The sequence below is a fragment of the Acomys russatus genome, chromosome 3 (assembly GCF_903995435.1).
Source record: "Acomys russatus chromosome 3, mAcoRus1.1, whole genome shotgun sequence".
In the NCBI taxonomy this organism is placed as follows: domain Eukaryota; kingdom Metazoa; phylum Chordata; class Mammalia; order Rodentia; family Muridae; genus Acomys; species Acomys russatus.
In genome coordinates this window covers 39734423-39755221 of record NC_067139.1, presented here as the reverse complement: position 1 = coordinate 39755221, position 20799 = coordinate 39734423, and the positions used below count along the sequence as shown (strand labels likewise).

Here is a 20799-nt window from a genome sequence, read left to right as displayed (position 1 = left end):
CTGAACAATGTGATTAATTCCCATCCGTATTTACATATGCAGTCATGCAGATTTGCATGAAGCGCCTGCCATGAGCAGCCCCACTGATAAAACGCATTTCCAAACCATCACGTCTCAGGCTCACTAGCCAAACGGTGAGGAAATGAGATGTCAAGGAAGTCAGATAGAATCTAGAGAGTATTTTAAACTGAATGAGAACATAAAAGGGCTACACACCAAACCCCGGAAACAAAGTGAGGCCCACAAAAAGCACAACCGCAAACACATTATCAAAAATAATGCGCAAAATCAGACCTGCAGCTCAAGGACACAATAGCCAGAAGTGGTTGAAGCGGTTAAAGGGGAAATCTATGGAGTGAGGAACGCCAACAACAGCACGTCACAAAGGGTTGGGCCTCATCAACAAACTAATGAAAAAGAGAAAGCTTGACAGTGTGAGGCAAAAGGGCCCTAACGTAAAAAAGGACCAACCAAACTCAGTATAGAGGGGAGGTGTTTCTGGCTTCTCCTGACTTTGGCGGTGAGGGAGCTGAAGAGATGACTCCTGGGTCAAGAGTGCGCGCTGCTCCTGCAGAGGACCCAGAGTCAGTTCCCAGCACCCACACCGCAGCTCACAACTGTCTGTAACGCCAGTTCCAGGGACCCTGATGCCTCCCCTGGCCTTCATGAGACTAGCATGCACACAGTGCATAAACACACATGTGGCCACACCATACAAGGAAACACAAATAAATTCTGTTTTAAAAATCAAAATGGACTTTTGATTTAAAAATGAAGAGGAAAATAATTTCTTAGTGGGGTTCTGGGTTATGTTGCTGGTCCCTGGACCAAACTGTGAAACAAGGCTGTAAAGTAATTTAAAGAAATGGTGTATTTAGCATTTTATCACTGTGACGGAACACCTCAGAGATCTGCTTAAAGGATGGAATGCTCCTTCTGGCTCACAGTTCCAGAGGGTGACAGGCCATCATGTCAGGGCAGTATGCAACCAGAAAATACAGGAAGCTTATGTGCTTCCAGTGACACACTTCCTCTAATGATGCCCCTATCAGCAGAGGTACAGTAACAGATACAGCGCAGCATGGCTGCCAGCAGCCTAAGGCTTTTCCTTTAGAGCCCTCCACTCAGGTACCAGACCCCTGATATCACCACAGAATGGGACCTCAGGACCAGCCAGTATGAAGCCAAGCTGGAGTTTATTAAAAGAGTCTTTTAAATACAGATTTAAGCATGATGGTCTATTGAAAGAGAGGCACTCAGGGAAAGAGTAAGACATACCTACTATGGATGTGGGCTTCCCCAAGGAAGGGTAGCACTTAGCTGTCTTTACGGCAGCCAGAGTTAACAATTTTGGCGGGTTTGGAAGTTCCATCTTCAAAAGGTTGCGAGGAAATCTAAATGAGATCCCAGGGTGGCTCCTGAGGTATACCAGAAGGATCTCGGCTGACAAGATAAAACCTGATACCACAAGAGGCACATGAGCAACCTAGAGCCTTTTCCATGAGAATTTCAGAAAATATCAGAAAGGGGAGTCACATGGACTCAGGCCTTAGGCACTTTAAAATTTATATTTGGAATTTTCTCTGTAGAAGGAGTATTGTTGCTCCGTTGGCAGTCTTTGCAGACAATGCTAATTGTGGTGCACTTCTTTACTCCCAGCTGTCATGAGGCTTCAGGCAGACTCTGGAGAGAAGGGCTGCTTTGCCATCCTGTGCCCGTTAACTGTCCATGTCTTTCTATGCTTCTGTACTTCCGATAATGAAGGCCTCCTATGAATCCATATAGGGATTAACCCATTGATTAGGTCACAGCCTCAAAGATACCTCTCAAAGATGGGCCTTGCTAACCTCCACCAATCAAGTTGATAATTAAGATTAACGATCACAATTTTTCTTATCACAAGCGGAGAAGGTGCTGCTTGAGCAATAGCGTGAATCTCATCAAAAGTCCTGGTGGTGTGTTTATTCAAAGGAAATAGATTATGTTAACATGTTTAATATGTAATGTGCATGGTTTAGATCACTGCCCAGAATATGTGTGTGTGTGTGTGTGTGCGCGTGTAATTATTCAATAATCTTACTCTTATTAATTGAAAAGTGAGCTTCTTAGAGTCCAATGTATACCTTCTCTTCAAGGCTAAGATCCCTATAATGTTAACAAAATAGTAACCAGGCAGCCCAATTCTTTCCTGCCAGCCCCTTAGCAGAGCTTCCGCTTATATGCTAGCCCTCCTCCCTGTCTTGAATGGCACTAACCCCAAACCCCTATGTTTGTTTCTCTGACTTGACTCTTTTGTTCCCACAGGGGCATTCATACCTCGCTGTAACGAGGAGGGCTACTACAAAGCCACACAGTGCCACGGCAGCACAGGCCAGTGCTGGTGTGTAGACAAATACGGGAACGAGCTGGCTGGCTCCAGGAAGCAGGGCACTGTGAGCTGTGGTGAGTAAAGCCTCCCGTACCAGTCCTACAATGCCCCGGGGTGACCCAGGGCTCCTCACTGTGTAGGGAGCACAGCAGAGTGTCCAGAGCCAGCTCTGCCTGTAGTTGAGTCTACAATGGAGACAGAAATGCTGGAATTTCATGAAAAGCTGATTTTGCTGGTGGCAGGTACTCACCACCACGGCTGGGTGGACAGGAGTCTTTGAGTCAGGACAGCTCGGCCACGGCACTTGAGACTGTAGCCCCTGGGGTACGCTAGACCCTGTTGTAGTTCACTTTCTAGTGCTGTGATAAAGACCATATTGAAAACTAACTGAGGGAGGAAGTCAGGGCAGGAACAAGGAAGGAGCCTGGAGAGAGAGACTGAAAGAGAAGCCATGGAAACATGCTGCTTTCCAGCTTGTGCCCCATGGCTTGGTCAGCCTGCTTTCTTATATGGTCCAGAACCACCAGCCCAGGGATGGCACCGCCCACAATGGGCTGGGCCCTCCCCACATCAATCATTGATCTAGGAAATGTCCCACAGGCTCGGCTAACCTGACGGAGGCATTTTCTCAGTTTAGGTTCCTTTTCTCAGGTGTGTCAAGTTGACACAAAGTTAACCAGGACAGGTTCCCATCAGGGCAGTTCACAGAGTGGAGTCCTAGAGATTGTTTGGAGCTGAGCTTCCACACTGCAGAAGTAAATGACCCTGGTTTTACCCTACGACTCGAGTCACAAGCATAGGGAGTCCCAGCGTGGGCCCTGAGGGACAGTAGGAGCTAACCTGAGGTCTTTCCTTCCCGTGCCAGAAGAGGAACAGGAAACATCCGGGGACTTCGGCAGCGGTGGCTCTGTGGTCCTGCTGGACGACCTAGACGATGAGCGAGAGCTGGGACCAAAGGACAAAGCGGGGAAGCTGAGGGTGCACACCCGAGCCGTGAGGGAAGACGATGAGGATGAAGATGATGACAAAGAAGACGAGGTTGGGTACATATGGTAGTGCCCGTGAGGAAGGGGACACACTTTTGGCACAGATCCGCAATCCGCTTCCTTTGCCTGCATTTGTATTCAAGACTCCGAGGCACCCAGGTCTCTTCTCCACTGTTGCTCTCCGTACCAGGGCTGAGGAAGACCCTCTTCCCAGAGCGTTCCGAATTTGCATACAGTTGTGCGGGAGAAAGGATGTTGTTTTTGTTGCTTGTTTTCGTTTTTTCATTGGATGAGAGGAGGGCTGGCTTAATGAAAGCCTCCTCCTCTCTTGTGAGGTTTTTGCAACTAGCATGTGATTTATGTGGAATCCAGCAGCGCGGGGAGCCCCGCCCCCTCAACCGTCAAAGACCCTCTCTGATTACCCACGTCGGTGGTTTTTGCAGCATGGTTCCTAGCCTTATGATGTCTAAGTGTTTCTCTTGTGTCCTGTAGATGTTGTGGAAAACACACCACACGGTCCCCTTTCCTCCTGTTTCCACCGCCTCTGGAGTTTATTATTAAAAATTAATTTTCATGTCGCTGTATCTGGCTTCCTACAAATGACAGCCTTAATTCAGTCAAAGTCCCTTTGGAGAATTAATTTTCTTTCCTAAAAATTAAGATCTCGATGCTTCATCCCCTCCCCCACCACACCCCCCACCCCACCCCACCCTGTCCCACCGACTTGCATATGCACAGTTAGGTGGCTGTGCGTGCATGACTTGCATACGGGCCTCTCCACCGAGTGTCTGGTTGTTACCGAGAACACCTTAGATACACACTGGCTTTTAGTCAACATCTAGACCCAGAACACAAACTGGAAAATGACACTCCTCTTGGAGTCCTGTTTGCTCTGTCACTTGGCGTGTGTAGCCTGCAGGCAGGGGAGGCTTCTCTATGCAGTCGCAGAATGACTGGAGGCCTTTTTTATTTGGATAAGCCTCTGTTTGGCTAGGTTTTTTTTTTCCCCCACAGAAGCCATGCAACTCCCACTTGGGCAGCTTCACAAGCCATTTCTTCATTTCAGCGCAAAGCTCCCTTCAGGATGCAGCATACCCACCCATGGCAGCCCCCATCCCTACCTACTCAAGGGCTGTTCCCTCCGGGGTTCCCAGGAGCCTCTGCTTTCCCAGAACACAGCATCAGGATAAAACGTAGAAGGCAATTTAGGACTCTTCAAGTTTTCTTTTGCCCCTTTCTATCCACAAATCGTGACCAGGGTATAAAGGCTTTAAGGGTTTCTCTTTCTCACCGGTCATTTAATCGAAACCCCTAGTGGAGGCCTAGGAAGGGACTCACGGCAGTACAAGCAGCTAGCTGGGCAGTCAGCCACCACCTCTGGCACGCAGCGATGTGCTGTGCGTGGAGACAGCACTGTAGGGGTTTAAGCACCGTCCATTCCCTGAGCCCATTACTGGCGTCTAGTTTCAGCAGTGATGTCATCTTTACCCTTTTCAGCTTTCTTTCACTCAAGTACCAAAGAGTAGTCTTCAGTGCAGTCCCATTCAGGCCAGGGCCAGTCCCCAAGCTCTGCCTGCTTCCCTCCTACCTAGCTAGTTGCCCTAACCAGCCATGACTCACCAGAAACCATTTGTCTCTTGCCCTAACCAGCCGCAGCCTGCCAGACACTCTCTCTCCACAGCTCTTGCCTGTCCACCTTGAGTTTTCACCACTCCACAAGACAGATCCATCGACTCAGGCAAAAAGCTTTTTTTTTTTTTTTTTTTTTTTTTTTTTTGTCAAACTGAGATTAAAGGGGCAGAGCCACAGTCTCCCACCTCAAACTGACTTTCTGTATGGAGTAAGCCTCCTTCAGTTAGCATTTCCCTCCTTGAACAGGATGGACAAAGTGACGTCTGCCCTAGTGGGACAAGGATACATATGGTGCCATTCGCCCCTGGCCTAGTACACACACAGCCAGGATGCTGAGATTCTGTGTGCTTCCTCCTTATGCAGATGCGGGCCGGCTCAGTTCTGGGATCTCAACGCCATCCTTCCTACTCCCATAGTTTGTTCTTCTCAATCTCAAAACTGATCATAATTTAGATCATAATTTAGAAAACAGGTGCTTAATCACAGCTAAATTGTAATAGAATACATTAACAAGACATATTAGAAATCTCAGTTTAGGCCATCAACATAAGCCATTGTTATTATTTCCTTTGAGCTTGGAAAAAATGCACAAGAGAACAAATTAACAATTGGCAAATTGATTTCTCTTCGAGAAACTTCTAGGAACCCAATGAGCCACTTATTTTGTCTAATTATCTTATGACAAGTGTCACATTAAGATGACACTTAGAGCTTCTTAACATTATCTTAATGGTGAAGAGGAGTACTCAATAGGCAATTCCCAGGAAGGTAATGAGATGTCATTTTCAGAGACATTCCAAGAAGATATTTTGACTCATTAAAATATTAAATCAAAAGCCCTCCTACGTCTGGAGCCCACATCAACAAAGCAGCTAGGGCCACTTCTCATGCCCCACGTTGGGTTTTAAAGACATTTATGATGGTACTTAAAGTTAGGCCTTGTGTTATGTCCTTCTGAGAAATAGCACTTCCCCTGCCCTCTTTTTGGAAGGAACCTTTAATTCCAATAGTCAGGCATTACGCGAAGACTGGCCCCTTTCTTAGGCACCTACCAAGGTGAATCCTTACTGACTTAGTTTTTAAAATCTTTCAGCTGATACTGTATTCTAATTCTACAAACTGCTATTTAATAACATTACTGTGGCATCCAATTTAAACCCCAGAATTATCTTTTACCATGGTTCATTGTCTGCCATACTCATGTGTTTGGTTTTTACAGATATTCTCAGCATGGGCATGCCTTTACATGGCTTTCTCTCAGTTCCTCTTTTATGCCCATGTCCCTATCTATACAGGAAATGATGACTCTGTCTGTCCAGGTCTGCCCTCTGCTTGTCCCACAATGCCATTGGCATTGGTTTTGCTTTTGTTTTATCTTGACTACACTGTACAGTAACATCCAAGAGCCCTTTCTACTATGGGTGGTTTTGGTCTTTTTATGCCTTTTCTCGGTCACTAATGTTTGTCCCTGTTCAATGTGTAGCCTTGTAACTAAAGCCCATCAAATACAGAGTGTCAGTTTGTTGTCCCTATTGTAGGTGAAATAGTGATGTAGAAAATCTAGTATTCTGAATGCTTTTCCATGTAGACTTTTCTGGAATGTGAACACCACTCTTTGGTTAATAGCAAAGGCTTCCCTGTAGTCCTGAGTAGGCGCAGTTCTGTCTGTCTCAATAAAATTTAGTTTGTCTGCAATGTGTGAAAGCTTGTGTTTTGTTAGCCTGGATGTGAACTTGACTCACCAAGTCCCCCACACAATAACTCGTACAGCAGTCTGGTTTGTCAAGTGATCACCATTAGGGTTCTCAGTCAAGGCTGCAGATCACCTCGATTCTTTCAGCTGTGTACTTGCCTGTACCTCTTCAGAGACACACCCCTGAAGTCCCCCCCTTAACTGCTTTTGATTTTTTCTGGCCCCAGCTTTTCCCTCCCCTCTGCACTTCACTCTCCTCATCCTTAACATTTTTCAATTTCACTGTAGCTTGGGAGTGAGGCTTTCTCCCTTCCTTCAAGAACCCCACCTTTCCTCCATGAATTGGCATGCCAGATGCTTGTCAAGATGACAAGCACCCAAACTTGGACAGAACATCCACATTTGTCCCAGGGTGCCTATGACTAAGTCACACCCCCATCAAAAGTGCTCCTGTTCAGTTGAGTCCCATTGACGTCACATACTGTCTGGTGTTCTGAGACCTCTGCCTGCAAACACCGCCTCCACTCTGGGAGCCTCAGGCCATATCTCCAGTGTAGGGTGTGGATTTGCCTCTTCAGAAATACCCATCTGCCACTGAGCTTGTCGCATGCATTTCCCACTGACACTTCAAGGCCCAAACGTTACAAACTACAGGTGACAGGACACCTGGTTGCCATGCCTGGGGAAATCGGAACCAGTAAGGCTTTCCTGAATCCCTACAAACATCACCCGGGAAGGAGAAGATTGAGAAACATGACAAGTGTGAACCCATAAAAGATAATAACACATCATAAAGGAAAGACAAACAAGAGGCTGAAGAAGATATTGGTGGCATAAGGCAAAGGAATGATTAGGGTATAAAATATGTTTTTAACTTCTACAAATTCATAAGAAAGACACAGCACAACAGTCTAGCAAGTGGAAGGTTAGAGCAGTGTGCACGAACACTGAAGGCACTGAAACTGCAGTCCACCCAGTATAAGACAATGGCAACTAAACACTACACTGTGGTGCTTGGAAATGAGAAAATCACCTCGAGCCAACCCAGAGTTGAAAAGAGTGTGGATGGAGAGGACTCCTGTGCCGGGTGGACTGACAACAGCTGGGAACTCAGAGAGCTGCCTACACAGGCTATGTACCCAGGGAGTAGAGCCCACGTCCTGGCAATGGCAACCACCTTTAGGGAGAAAAGATGTAATCTAGTAGACTATGTGTGAAAGCATTTCCTTTGTAGCCTTGTTTACCAGAAAAGAGAGCTTTGGGGGGAAAAGACCAAATATCCATCAACGGAGACACAAGAGTCTATACTTTGGAATACTGTGTAGCACTCAAAAGAATAAATAACTTGCTAGGCATTAACTTAGAAAACCTCTAAAATATTAATTATGTTGGGAAAAATTCAGGTAGAGAGTATCAAATATGCAAATTATATATCTCAAGCTTGATACTGTCTGTTGCTCAGAGTACACACTGAAAAAAACAAGACCCGGAGGGATAAATGTCAAAACAGCAGTGGTGCCTGTGGGGGAACTCATGGGTTTGGCGTGGGTGGTAGAGAGGGGCTTGGACTCCATCCCTAAGTTTTCCTATTTGTATTACATTGCAATGCATGTTTGCATCGCATTGTCTTGTGTAATCTAAGAAACAGGTAAAATAAGTGTGGTAGCTCACAATAATCTCAGTACTCAGGAGGGCTGAGGCAAGAGGTTACCCAGGCTACTTAGTGAGCTTGAGGCTAGCCTTGCATATGGAGGAGAAGGGAGAAAGGAAAAGATGGCGGGAAACAAAATATAGTTCCACAGCTTCTTCAAAATGCCCTCTTACGCAAGCCCTGGCTCCACCATCGAAGGCATCTCCTCCTAATCTCACCCTTCTGTCAATTTCTTCTCCATCCCACCATCACTGTCGCGTTCTAACCACCATGGCTCAACTACTCCAGGAGCAAGTTTGTGTGATTGTGTCATCGCCCACTCATTCAGTGCTGGCTATCAAAACCAGGATCTTGCACAAGCGTGGCAAGCACCCCGTTGTTGGGGTACAAAGGCAGCCCTTGGGTTCTTGGGATGGAGTCTCTGGCCTTGAACTTGAAATCTTTCTGCCCCAGCCCCCAAGCACTGATAATAAAGGCTAGCTGTACCACCTCCAGCTCCTGGAGCATCTGAACTACTGACTCCCCTTTACTCTTGTACAGACCTTATGGTCTATTTTTTTTTTTTAAGATTTATTTATTATGTATACAGTGTTCTGCCTGCATGTACACCTGCACACCAGAAGAGACACCAGATCTCATTATAGATGGTTGTGAGCTACCATGTAGTTGCTGGGAATTGAACTCAGGACCTTTGGAAGAGCAGACAGTGCTCTTAACCTCTGAGTCATCCCTCCCACCCTTCTTATGGTCTATTCTAAATGTTGTCACCAAAGCTGATCAGGTCACTGCCCCTATTTAATTGCAAGGTTTTTAAAAAAATCAAATTATAAACCACAGTGCCCTTCCTCATATGCAGAGATACATCTCAAGTCCTCTACTGGATACCTTAACTCATACTGGGCCCTATATGTACTATGCTTTCCACAGACGACACACTTAAGATGACGTTTATATTAAGCACAGTAGAATATGAGACATATCTGATCACAGAATAGAACATATGAGGAAGCTTAGGTGGCTGCCATTCCTGTCTCTCTTTAAATAGCTAATTCTTCTTATATAATTACGCAATGATGAAGTGATTTGCCACAATGTAACCAGATGGCCTGAGATGAGTGGTCTATGTTGGTATATGAGAAGGAAAATCATTGTTGGTTTGTTTCTAGTTGACCCAGGAATGAGAGGAGACACTATTGATGGCTAGGTATCCAGAACAGACAATGCCAATAGGTGTCTATCCCAAGCCTTTTAGAAACATCAGACTGGCAGCTGTTTTTTTCTCTTTCAGCTCACCATAAGTTTTGAGGGTGGTAACCCTTCAATCTTTGTCTGGGTGAGTTGGTTTTGTACTTTACAGAGGTTCGCACTCCTCCATTTTACCCTACTCCGTCTCTGCAGTGGGAAATGCTATGGAAGATGGGATCGTGTCCACACTGCTGTGTCTGCATCAGTTTCTTCTTCCTCTGAGGAGGAGTCCATGGATCTTCCCATGCATCATCATTAAGAATTAAGTCTCAGTGGACTTCAGTATGTCCATCCACATCTTCACCAGGCACATCTGCAAATCCTTCACCAACCCTTCTGGCCATGGGAATGATTTTTCTCACTTCTCCATCAATCCCCAGGAACACCATAAATTCACTCATGACTCAACCCCTTAATGTCCTTCCCAAGGTGGTCTCTTGCTTTAATTCATCATTGCACCAGCAGTAGTGAGGGATTTCTGCCCCTACATCATATCAGGGTTTGCATCAGTGGCCAATGTGATGAAATACCAGGTAAGAGCAGTGCCATTCACAAGCCAAGTACTTCCCTCGCCAAGTGGCTCTAAGTTGCTCATGGTGGTAAAAATACAACCTTAACACTTTCATTTCCATAGCACACTGGCTCAGAATTGCCTGATTAAGACTTTATTATTAATGGGACTTCAAATCATAAAGCTTTCCTCTTTGAAGTGTTGTCTCAGCTTTTATGGCAAAGCATTTATAGAAGTGTTGCATAAACAAGATGGTTGGCACCTATTCTTTTTGATCTTGCTGTTAGAACAAAGCAAATGACTCTTGTTTTTCAGCATCTTAGGATTCTTGTTGTAGTAACTACAACTGTACTTTATATTCTCTATGGCATTGCCACACAGCAGCAGAGTTAACATGCCTTTCATATTTTAGGCCATGGTACCTCATTTGTACTTAAAAAATTACGTGTATGGATGTTCTACATGCATGCATAGCTGCACGCCATATGTATGCCTTGTGCCCATGGGGGCCGGAAGAGGCCATCAGATGCCCTGGGGCTGGCTGGAATTAAAAATGGTTGTGAGGTACCATGTGGGTGCTGGGAATCAAGCTCAGGCACTCTGCAAGAATGGTTAGCATGCTTGTTCACTCTGTTGGGAAATAGGCAACATCTCTTTAAGCAAACTTGGTTCTAAATCAGGGTAACTACCTCTTGCCTAAGAGGTTCAGTGTCACTCACTTCAGTGGACCCTTCTGCACCTCCTGGAAATATAAGGGAATCATGTTGGGCCTGTTTCAACTCATATCTGCCACCCAGAAGTTTAATGCTTCTTACTGAACTACCACACACTATATCCATAAATTTTTCAATTTGAGATGACAGCAAAAACTAGCTTGATTTCATTTCCTCATGACTCCATGCGTAAAAGATTCGCTGCACAGATTGAACCATGCTCACATATCCTCTCTCTGGTCCTCATCGAGAACATCCGCTTTTTCAATTATAGGAAGCCCTTTACGGTAGTATTCTGCATGCAGTTGAAGGCACTGTTTCAAAGTAGATTCTGATAACTTTAGGACAAAGCATATGAATGTCATAGTAGCTAAGGCTCTATGAACACACACAGAGGAGATGGAAAGATAACCCAAACATTATGATACAAGAAATCAAGTAAACAGAAAAGGAAATGACCACGGGGAAAATGAGAGGCAAAGAGAGCATGTGTAAGGAATACCAAAAACAATCCATGGCCAAGGCTTTCTCTGACTAGCTACTCATTTACATATAATACCCCAGTCAAAAGCAGAGTGGCAGAACGGACTGGATGATCTCCTGTCTTCTGTGTGGAGGATGGTGACGCTTTGCATCCTGCCCACTACTTACTTCTTGAAGAGACACTTGGGGTCAAAGAACATAAATAGGTATAAAGTCAAAGAAGTTCTGTAAAAATAGCAACCAAAGAAGAGCAGAGATTGGTGTTGTGATACAAGACAAATAGGCTTTAAGTCAAATACTGTTACAAGGCACCAAGAGAGACGTGTGTGATGCTAAGGGGCTAGTTTTAAAGAAGGCACAGCCAGTATAAATGCATGTATGGAAAAACTCACACCTGAAAATAATATATGAAGCAAATGTTGGCACACTCGAAATGAGAAATAGTCAGGACCACAATACTAATTGGAGACTTTAATACTCGACTCACAATAATGGATAGAACAACCAGACAGAAAATCAATAAGGAAGTGGAATACTTGAACAACAATATAAACCAATTAGATGCACAGACATTTATGGAACCCCTACACAACAACAGCCGAATATATTGATTTTTCCCTCTAGTATATATGGAACATTCTCCAAGAGAGACCATATGTTATGTCTCAAGTAAGTCTTAAGGTTTTAAGACTTTCATAATTTTAAAAAATAAAAGTTATATAAAATACCCTTTTGAACACAGCAGAGACAAAAAAGCAGTAAAACTAGATAAATAAATAATTGAAAAAATTTGAAGATAAGAAAATTAAGCAACTCATTTCTAAACAGTCACTGTATCAAAGAAGAAATTGCAAAGGAAATTAGAAAAAAAATCTTAATTTAAATGAAATAAGACACAGAAATGCAGCATACAAAGTGTAAAGCACAAATGTTAAGAGGGAAATCTGTAACTCTTAAGCCTCCACTTAAAAAAAATCTCAAATCAATAACTTAATATTTCACCTTATGGGACAAGAAAAATAACAAACCTGAAGCTAGCAGAAGAGTATAAATTCCAAAGATTAAAGTGGAGCAAAATTAACCAAGCCAAAAATTAGATGTTAAAAAATAACTAACAAAATTTACAAATGGTTAGATTGATAGAGATAAATAATTCAAGTTACTTAAATGCAGGAATGATGACATTTTGTGGAACTAAATAATGCCATTGTCTTAGTGTTTCAGTTGTTGCAAGGAAACACCATGACCAAAAAGCAAGTTGGAGAGGAAAAGACTTGTTTGGCTTACACTTCCATATTGCTGTTTATCACCAAAGGAAGTCAAGACATGCACTTACAAAGGGAAGAAACCTGGAGGTGGGAGCCGATGCACAGGCCATGGAGGGGTGCTGCTTACTGGCTCGCTCACCATGGGTCACTCAGTCGGCTTCCTTATAGAGCCCAGGACCACCAGCTTGGGAATGGCACCACCCACAGTGGACTGGGCCCACCCCATCAATCACTAATTAAGAAAATGCCTTTCATCAGATCTTATGGAGGCATTTTTCTCAACAAAGCTTTTCTCCATTCAAATAGTTAAAGCTGTGTCTCAAGCTGACATAAGACTAGCTAGCACAACTGACCTCTTGTCGACTTGACACACAAGCACATCACTATTAAGCCACAACCTCCCCTCTCTTATTCATCCCCAAGATCCCACATTATAGGCAGAAATACTTTAAAAGTCTCACAATCTCTACAAATTCAAACGCAGTACAATTTCAATCTCTTTAACATATCCAATCTCTCTAAAAACCCCAAATCGCTTTTTAAAGTTCAAAGTCCTTCATCAGTGGGCTCCTGTAGAAACCAAAATTAAATTAAATACTTTGCTTCAAGAAGAAAGAACCAGGGTACAGTCACAATCCAACAAAAGCAAAACCAGACTCCAACTGTGTAAATAACACTATACCCAATGTCTGGGATGCACTCACCAGTCTGGGCTCCTCCAAGAGGCTTCGGTTACTTCAACACTGTGCCCTCTGCAGCACACACAGCTTCTTCTAGGCTCCGCAACACTGCCGCTGCTGTCTTTGGTGGTCATCCCAAACTTCTAGGGTCCTCCACTGCAACTGGGTGCTGCACTTTCACCAATGGCCTCCCCTAGGCTCTCTTCACGGTACCACACTTTAACTTCTCTGCATGACCCCTACACTCCTGGGCCTTCAACCACTACTCTGGCTGCACCAACAGCCTCTTCTGGCCTCTCACAGTCCCAAGCCTCTCCATGACCCCTTCATGCCCTTCAAAAACCAGCATCACCTGAGTGACTCTTACACTACCAAGTTCTGCAGCCAGTGTGAGGGACAACCTTGGCCGCTTCTGGAACACCCCGTCTGTGTGCTGACTCTCAGGAAACGCTTCCCAGAAGTCTTCGCCTCAGTGATGCTGCTTTCTCCTTAGTCACTGCTAATTTCTCAACTCCAGCTGACCAGCATCAAGTCTCCCAGCAAAGCAAAGGTTTTACTTCAGTAGTTCTGGCATCTTGTTTATCACAGCTGATTCTTCAGCCCCCAGCTGACCAGAATCACAGAATCCTAATTCAAAACACCAAACAGTCCTGATAGTCTTTAAACTTCCCCCTGAAACTTCCCAAGCCAGGCCTCCAACCTCTGTGCTGCTCTCAACATTATCTTCTAAGCCAGCATAAGACTAGCAAGCACAGGCAAGCTGTCAAAAAGTATGTGCCAACAAATTAGGAAGAAATGGACCAAGTCCTAGAACCGTACAACTTACCAAGCAAGAGGAACCCACGAACAGGGAGAAAATCTGCAAAGATCTAGAGCCAGTGCAGAGAGTCAGGACTTATGGACTTCTAACAAAGAAAACCTGGGAGCCAAGGACATCACCAGTAAACTTTACCAGACATTAAAGAAGAATTAGGAGACTCAGGTTATGAGCACTGACTGTTAGGGAACCTGGGTTCAGTTCCCAGCAGCCCCATGGAAACTCATAGCCATCTGTAACTCCAGAGGACCTGATACCCTCTTCTGCTATCCACAGGCACCAGTCACAAATGTGTACACATACACATATGCAGGCAATACACTTACACACAAAAATAAAAACAAATATTGTTTTAAAAAATAGTTAACACAGTTTTTCTGAAAAATGTCCTCAAATATTGAAGAATAATAAATGCTTTTTAACTCTATTCAATTCGGTTAACACTACCTTCAAAACAAAGAAGCTACAAGGAAACCACAGGGCATATTAAAACATTTATAATCCATGCTGAAGTTGGGTTTATTCCTGGAATGGAAGGTTGTTCAACAACAACAACAACAACAAAAAATATATGAAATCAATGTGGCATAAGCTACATCAATAGAATGAATGAGGGGAAAACATATGATTCTCTAATTGTTGCAGAAAATTATTTGACAGAATTCAACAGTCGTTTGAGGATAGACACTCAAAAAGAACCGAAGGGGAAGCAACCTCCAATACAACAAGAGCCAAATATAAAAACCCACAACTGCATTGTACTTAATGAAGAAGAAATGATGCCCACTTGGACCCCACTCATTCAACGCGGTATTGAAATCTAGGGGAAAACTAAGAGTGTCTATTTGCAATGGTACAGTTACGGAGAAAGTCTTAATGGGACCACAAGGAAAAACGTTCAAGCTTGTAAATCATCTGATAAAGTTGAACGCTGTAAAAAATGAGCATGCAAGCGTCAGTGCTGTTTCTATACATTCACAGGAAACTAGCAAAAGTGAGCTGCACAAACAATCCAACATATAGTAGTTCTGAAAACGGAAATGCCCAGTATGAAGCCACTAAAAGACAAAGGACCTATGTGTTGTATGCTAAAAATTCCAGAACATTACTGAAATAAATCAAGGAATATCTAGAGGGCTCGACTCCATGGCCATAGAAGACTTAGCATTAATAAAGTAGAAGTCTTAACCCAATGAAAACCCTAATTACAGATTCTACAAATCTCCTGTCCATGTTCCAAAAACATTTTTTTCAGAAATCTAAAAATATAAAACATTTGAAAATGTTTAAGGAATCTCAAGAGACCCTGGATATCCAAACCCATCTGGAAACGAACAAAGTTGCAGGAGTTGTCACTTTGTCAGTTCTTACCTTGCAGCGCCGCTGTGGGGATAGCCTGGCGTGTGGAGTGTGGGCCTATGGCACATAGGTGCACATGGACTCCAGAAGTCAACTGGACATATGGCCAAATGGTTTTCAGTAAGGGAGCCAACCAAATTCAGAGAGGAAAGGGGTCTGCAGTAAACCAAGCTGATCCCAAAATAATGGTGGTGATGTCTTCCCACACTGCGTTTGTTAATATCAACTCAAAATCTCTGGAAGCATTAATTGTAGAGGCCCCAACTATAAAACTCTTTAAAGAAAAGTATGTCCTGACCTTGGACTTTTCACAAGGGACAAAAAGGAAAAATAAAGGGAGAAAAACATAAAACTTTTGCATATCCTACAACATAATTAACAGAATGAAAAGGCAATCTAGAAAATACAAAAAGATTTTGAGAATCATTTATCCAGTAAGAAATTAATATCCAGAATATGTAAGGGCATTCACAACTCAATAGGATAGTAATATGATACTTAAAATATGCAAAAATATGTAACCAGAACATCTGCTGGATTCCTACAAATGTTCCATAACACATAAAGGGAAGGGCAAACTCTAACCACAGCAAGGCTTCACTTCCCACCACTCAGGACATTTTTCTCTAAACAGCCAATAACATACCAAGTGTCACCCATCATGTCTGTGGGCAGATCACTGCCTTGAGTGCCAGTGGCAGGAGGTGGAACAGTGTGCTCATTGTCCAAGGCAGCATGGAGATTCTGCACAAAACCCAGTCATCATACAGCATAGAAATTTGCTCCTCTACATCCACACAAAAGGGATGAAAGGAGGAACTTGAGTTTGCATGTTAACATCCATAGTGGCATCACTGGCAAAGCTACAAGATGATGGTAAGGCAAAGGCCATTAACGGATGTTGCCTTATGAATGCAACACGGTTTTATTCAACCTTAAAAAGGAAGGAGTTGACGTTGTCGCTAAAACACGGGTTAGTGGTGAAAGCAACATGTTTAATGAGATGAGTCAATCCAAAGGGACATACTATGTGATGCCTCTTACAGGAGGTAGCAAGAGGTAGCAAGCTCTGAGGCAGAAAGGAGAATCATAGTTTCCAAAGGATGGAAGTATGGAGAATGGAGATTTCCAATAGAAAGTTTCAGTTTGGCATGGTGAAATTCTGATAGGTTAACAAAAATAACTTTAGACACACACACACACACACACACACACACACACACACACACACACACTCATGCTCTTACACATATGGTTTGCCCTATTCTTTCTCACTTTTGAGTGCTCTGCCAATAGGTGGTAGAGGACCGTTAATCTGTCAAGTACATACCCACAAGCAAATGATAACAGGACCAAAGAGGCTGTCCAATTGAGTCTGCTTAGATGGGTATTGGAGAGAAGGAGGAAAGGGGCAGAATAAAGATGGGGTACAGGAGGAAGGGAGAAGGGGGCATTGAGGAGGAGGAATCATGATCAGGAAGGACAGAAAGGGCAGAGAAAAGGAAGTAATAGATGTGGTGGCCTCATATAAAGGCTGGTACTTAATCAATATCTTTATCCAGATGGAACTATGAATGTTTGCACCATGTTTGTGCAGTTCCCATGGAGGCCAGAAGAGGGCAAGCTAGACACAGGTAAAGACAGCGAACTAGAGAATAAGAAGGAGTTAGATTAAAACACATTGCCAAATTAGTTTGCGGCTGGGCAGAGCAGTTCAGTCAGAAGCCAGGAGAAACCATTTTGAATCAGTGAGCTTGGAGAAGAGTTTAGGCCAGAATAGCTCAGTTGAACCAGCCAGTGAGAGCTCAGAAAGAGCTAGAAAGATTTGGAGACAGCTCCCATCTCCTCTCCTCATCTGAGGAAATAAAAACAACCTTAACAGCCCAGGCCTCTCCTACAACTTGCCCTTATACTCTTTCTTCTCCTTTCCAAAGTGGTCCTGAGGTGGAGGCAGGGGACATTATACAATGAACACATCACACCTTGACATCCAATGATTCCTTATTTCCATGCCGTGGAGGGCAGAGGACAGAGCTATGCAGCAGGCACTCAGTTGTGTGGATGGGCATGTGGGAGGGCATGCATCTTAGCTAATACTTGCTCTGCCATCTGTGGCTTTTCAAATGGGGAGGAGCTCTGTTTTCTGACCCCCCTTCACCCCATTCTGAAATGACCAGGCTGGCAGGCAGGTCTCTGAAGTCCTATGATTCTGACCTCACTGTCATCTGGCGGTCTTTGCTTCCTAGGCAATCTAATTCTGCTCATCAGAATGTCACCCCTGGGCTTCTCTGATTTTCACAGCTTCCAGGACCACAAAACCCCACATATGTCTTCAACACTGAGCTTCACAATGGGCCAGAGATTTCTCTTAGAAATGGGGCTGAATTAAGATGAATATTGTTGAAGAAATACTTTATACTTTCATCACACACCACCCTCCCCTTTCCCACTTGATCTTAGCCTGCCCGAGGTTTCTCAAACTCCAGGTCAGCATTTCACAGCACTCTGGCCTCATTTCCCACAAACTGCTGTATTTCACTTGCGGCTGAGTGGAGAATTCATTTCATTTCACTGTTCGTTCTCAATAGCGCAAACATATATTCAGAGCTGACATATTTTCATTATGAAAAAGCAAAGCCCTCAGACAGACGCTGCCCACAGGGATTAATGAGGGGAATGGTTATTTATTCTTCCACTTGACATTTTGTGTAGAATAATTCCCAAGTCATTTTCTTCTTTAACAAATAGCTCATGAGTAGAGGAACTTGATGCTTTGGAGGAACACACCAGACCAGAGTTAAGCAGCAGCCCAAAGTTAACCAGTAAATGATGCTGCTTTCCCGGGTTAGTACAGCTGCAAGCTGCCTGCCAGCATCATTCTAACCACACTAGTAGCTTGTGGACTACACTAAAGATACTCTGAAGCACCCCATAATTAACATTCCCATCACTCTATGGGTTTTTCAACCACCTTTGTAAATATGACAACATATTAGGCTATTTTTGGTGAAAAGCCCACAGCTCCATCTTGATATATAAATAATACACAAACCCTTGTTTTACTTCTCATTAGCTGTGAACATTTATTTCCGTTTTAATCTTCGTCTCTCAAACATCCTTACTTTTACCCACCTGCTGGGCACTAAGGTCAATATAACTAATAGGTACAGGTTACTCAGCAAGGAGTCAGGGTGCTGATAAGAGGTGCATGCCCGGGGTGGGGGTGGGGTAGATAATTCAAGTGACCTTAATTGTGGGTATTTGGATGACAAGATAATCAGCAATCTCTGATATAGTATTTTAGAAAGTCTTAAATGACATTAATGTACTTTTATGATAGCTCAACCATTGAGCTGTAGGTATAGCTAATTCTTCAGTTGGTATGAAAAAGCAAAACTCCCCAAGGTTCTATTCATGTGAGACCTGGCTGGGCTCCTTTTTTCCAAGAGTGCCTGCTAACTTTTTTGTGCTCTTTAGCTATGTTCTAATCTTCTGATCTTAGGAAAGAGTAAAGTCCTGGGCCTCAGCAGGGTGGAAGCAGGTAGCAAAACTCTAGGGAATGCAATGGCCTCTGTCAATGAGTTTATTGGTAAATAAAATAGAGTGAAAGCAGGGTTGTGACAATGGCTTTGCAGATAAAAAGTGCTCGCCACCCATGCACATGGACAAGCTTTACCAGAACCCAGGTAAAAGCGTTCATATAGTGCAAGCATCCATAATTCTAGAGCTCCTGGAAGTTGGAGAAAAAGAAAAGCTAAGCCCCAGAGCTCACAGGCCCTGCACACAGAAGGAAACAACAGAGAGCCCCTGTCTCCAGCAGGCAGAAGGTAAGGTCTACATCTAAGGCTGTTCTCTGGCCTCCACACGAATTATACCACACTGGTGTACACACACACACACACACACACACACACACACACACACACACACCAGAAATAAAGAAATGGATGAGCTAGAGGCTGAATTCATATTACCTGTGCGGTCTGGGAACTTAAGAAGAAAATCTAATTTAATGTGTTGCTGTCAGAAGCAAATGCAAATCTTCATATTTATTACAAATAACTGCATGCAAGTGGTGGTGCCACAGATATGGAAAATATAAGAAAATAACAAACAATCTATAGTGAATAGGTACAACGTAAATCTGAAGGACACTCAGAATAATAGTGTTAAGTAGAGGAGAAAATCAATGTTCGAAAGGTTATAGGTTACACTTTTCCAAAGGTAACAGAAGCCACCAATTGTTAAATTCAAAGAATCAAAGAAGAAATTCCATTCCAAATAAATAAAACTTAATCAATTCCTAGAGTTATCCTTGTCTACAGGTGTCAGAGACTAAGAAAAGGATTGTAAAGCAGCCAGTATAAAAGATGGCTTACCTTTTCTGTCTGCATCACACTTTTACTAAAGACTGATGCTCAGATCACTAGCCATCAAACTTCAGTGGGTGGTGGACAGCCCTGTCTGGCCCCAACAGCCCAGTGGGATTAGGATTCATGGGATGAGGTTAAAAAACTACACTGGGCTACCAAGTGATTCTGATGCTGCCAGTCTGAGACCACGCTGTAAAGACACTGGCTTAGACTGATAATGCATCACAAAAACCAGCAGTGGGTAGAGGAATGCTTGCAGTAAAACAGAAAAGGAGCACATCAGCCTGACACTGGCAGCCGGCACCACAGAGGGAGCAGCCAGCCTGGCACTGACAGCCCACACCACCCAGGAAGCAGCCAGCCTGGCACTGACAGCCAGCACCACAGAGAAAGCACACCAGCCTGGCACTGACAGCCAGCACCACAGAGGGAGCACACCAGCCTGGCACTGATAGCCAGCACCACAGAGGGAGCACACCAGCCTGGCACTGGCAGCCCACACCACCCAGGAAGCAGCCAGTCTGGCACTGACAGCCAGCACCACAGAGGGAGCACACCAGCCTAGCACTGGCAGCCCACACCACCAAGGAAGCAGCCAGCCTGGCACTGGCAACTGGCACCACCAGCTTCCAAGAACATGTGCAAAGCAAAGCTGGTATGGACAGAGCATAAAAGCTAATGACAGACTTCAGCTGTAGTGACTTCTAGAATATGTGCTTCAGGAAGGGGGAGTATTTGAGAAGAAGCCTAAGATGTGAGAAGGACAGAGGGAACAAAGGAAGCATAGTTCTTCCTTGTAGAGTTTCAAAATTTATCTAGAAGTAAGACTGAAGTATATAAAAGCACAGGACAAGACCAGAATAACCAGATTTAAAATGGCAGGGGTTACTAGAGCATGCTTATTAAATTTATAGGTAGAGTTTGTGTGTGTGTAACATACATATAAACACACATATAGAAATGTTTAATACATTCACTTTAAGAAGAGCAACAAACCAACCATGTTCATAGCTGCCTTAT

General features: G+C 43.8%; 1 protein-coding gene across 2 annotated transcripts in view; it reads left to right on the top strand.

Annotated features, from left to right (window-relative positions):
- Spock1 (SPARC (osteonectin), cwcv and kazal like domains proteoglycan 1) overlaps positions 1-4034 on the top strand; it is a 454464-nt gene extending 450430 nt beyond the window's left edge. For both annotated transcript variants that reach the window (XM_051172511.1, XM_051172504.1), the window contains exons 10-11: positions 2305-2442; positions 3234-4034. In XM_051172511.1, coding sequence (XP_051028468.1) covers positions 2305-2442; positions 3234-3424 — 329 coding nt within the window. In that variant the 3' untranslated portion in view covers positions 3425-4034. The remainder of the gene's footprint in view (positions 1-2304; positions 2443-3233) is intronic.
- The last annotated feature ends 16765 nt before the right edge of the window (positions 4035-20799 follow it).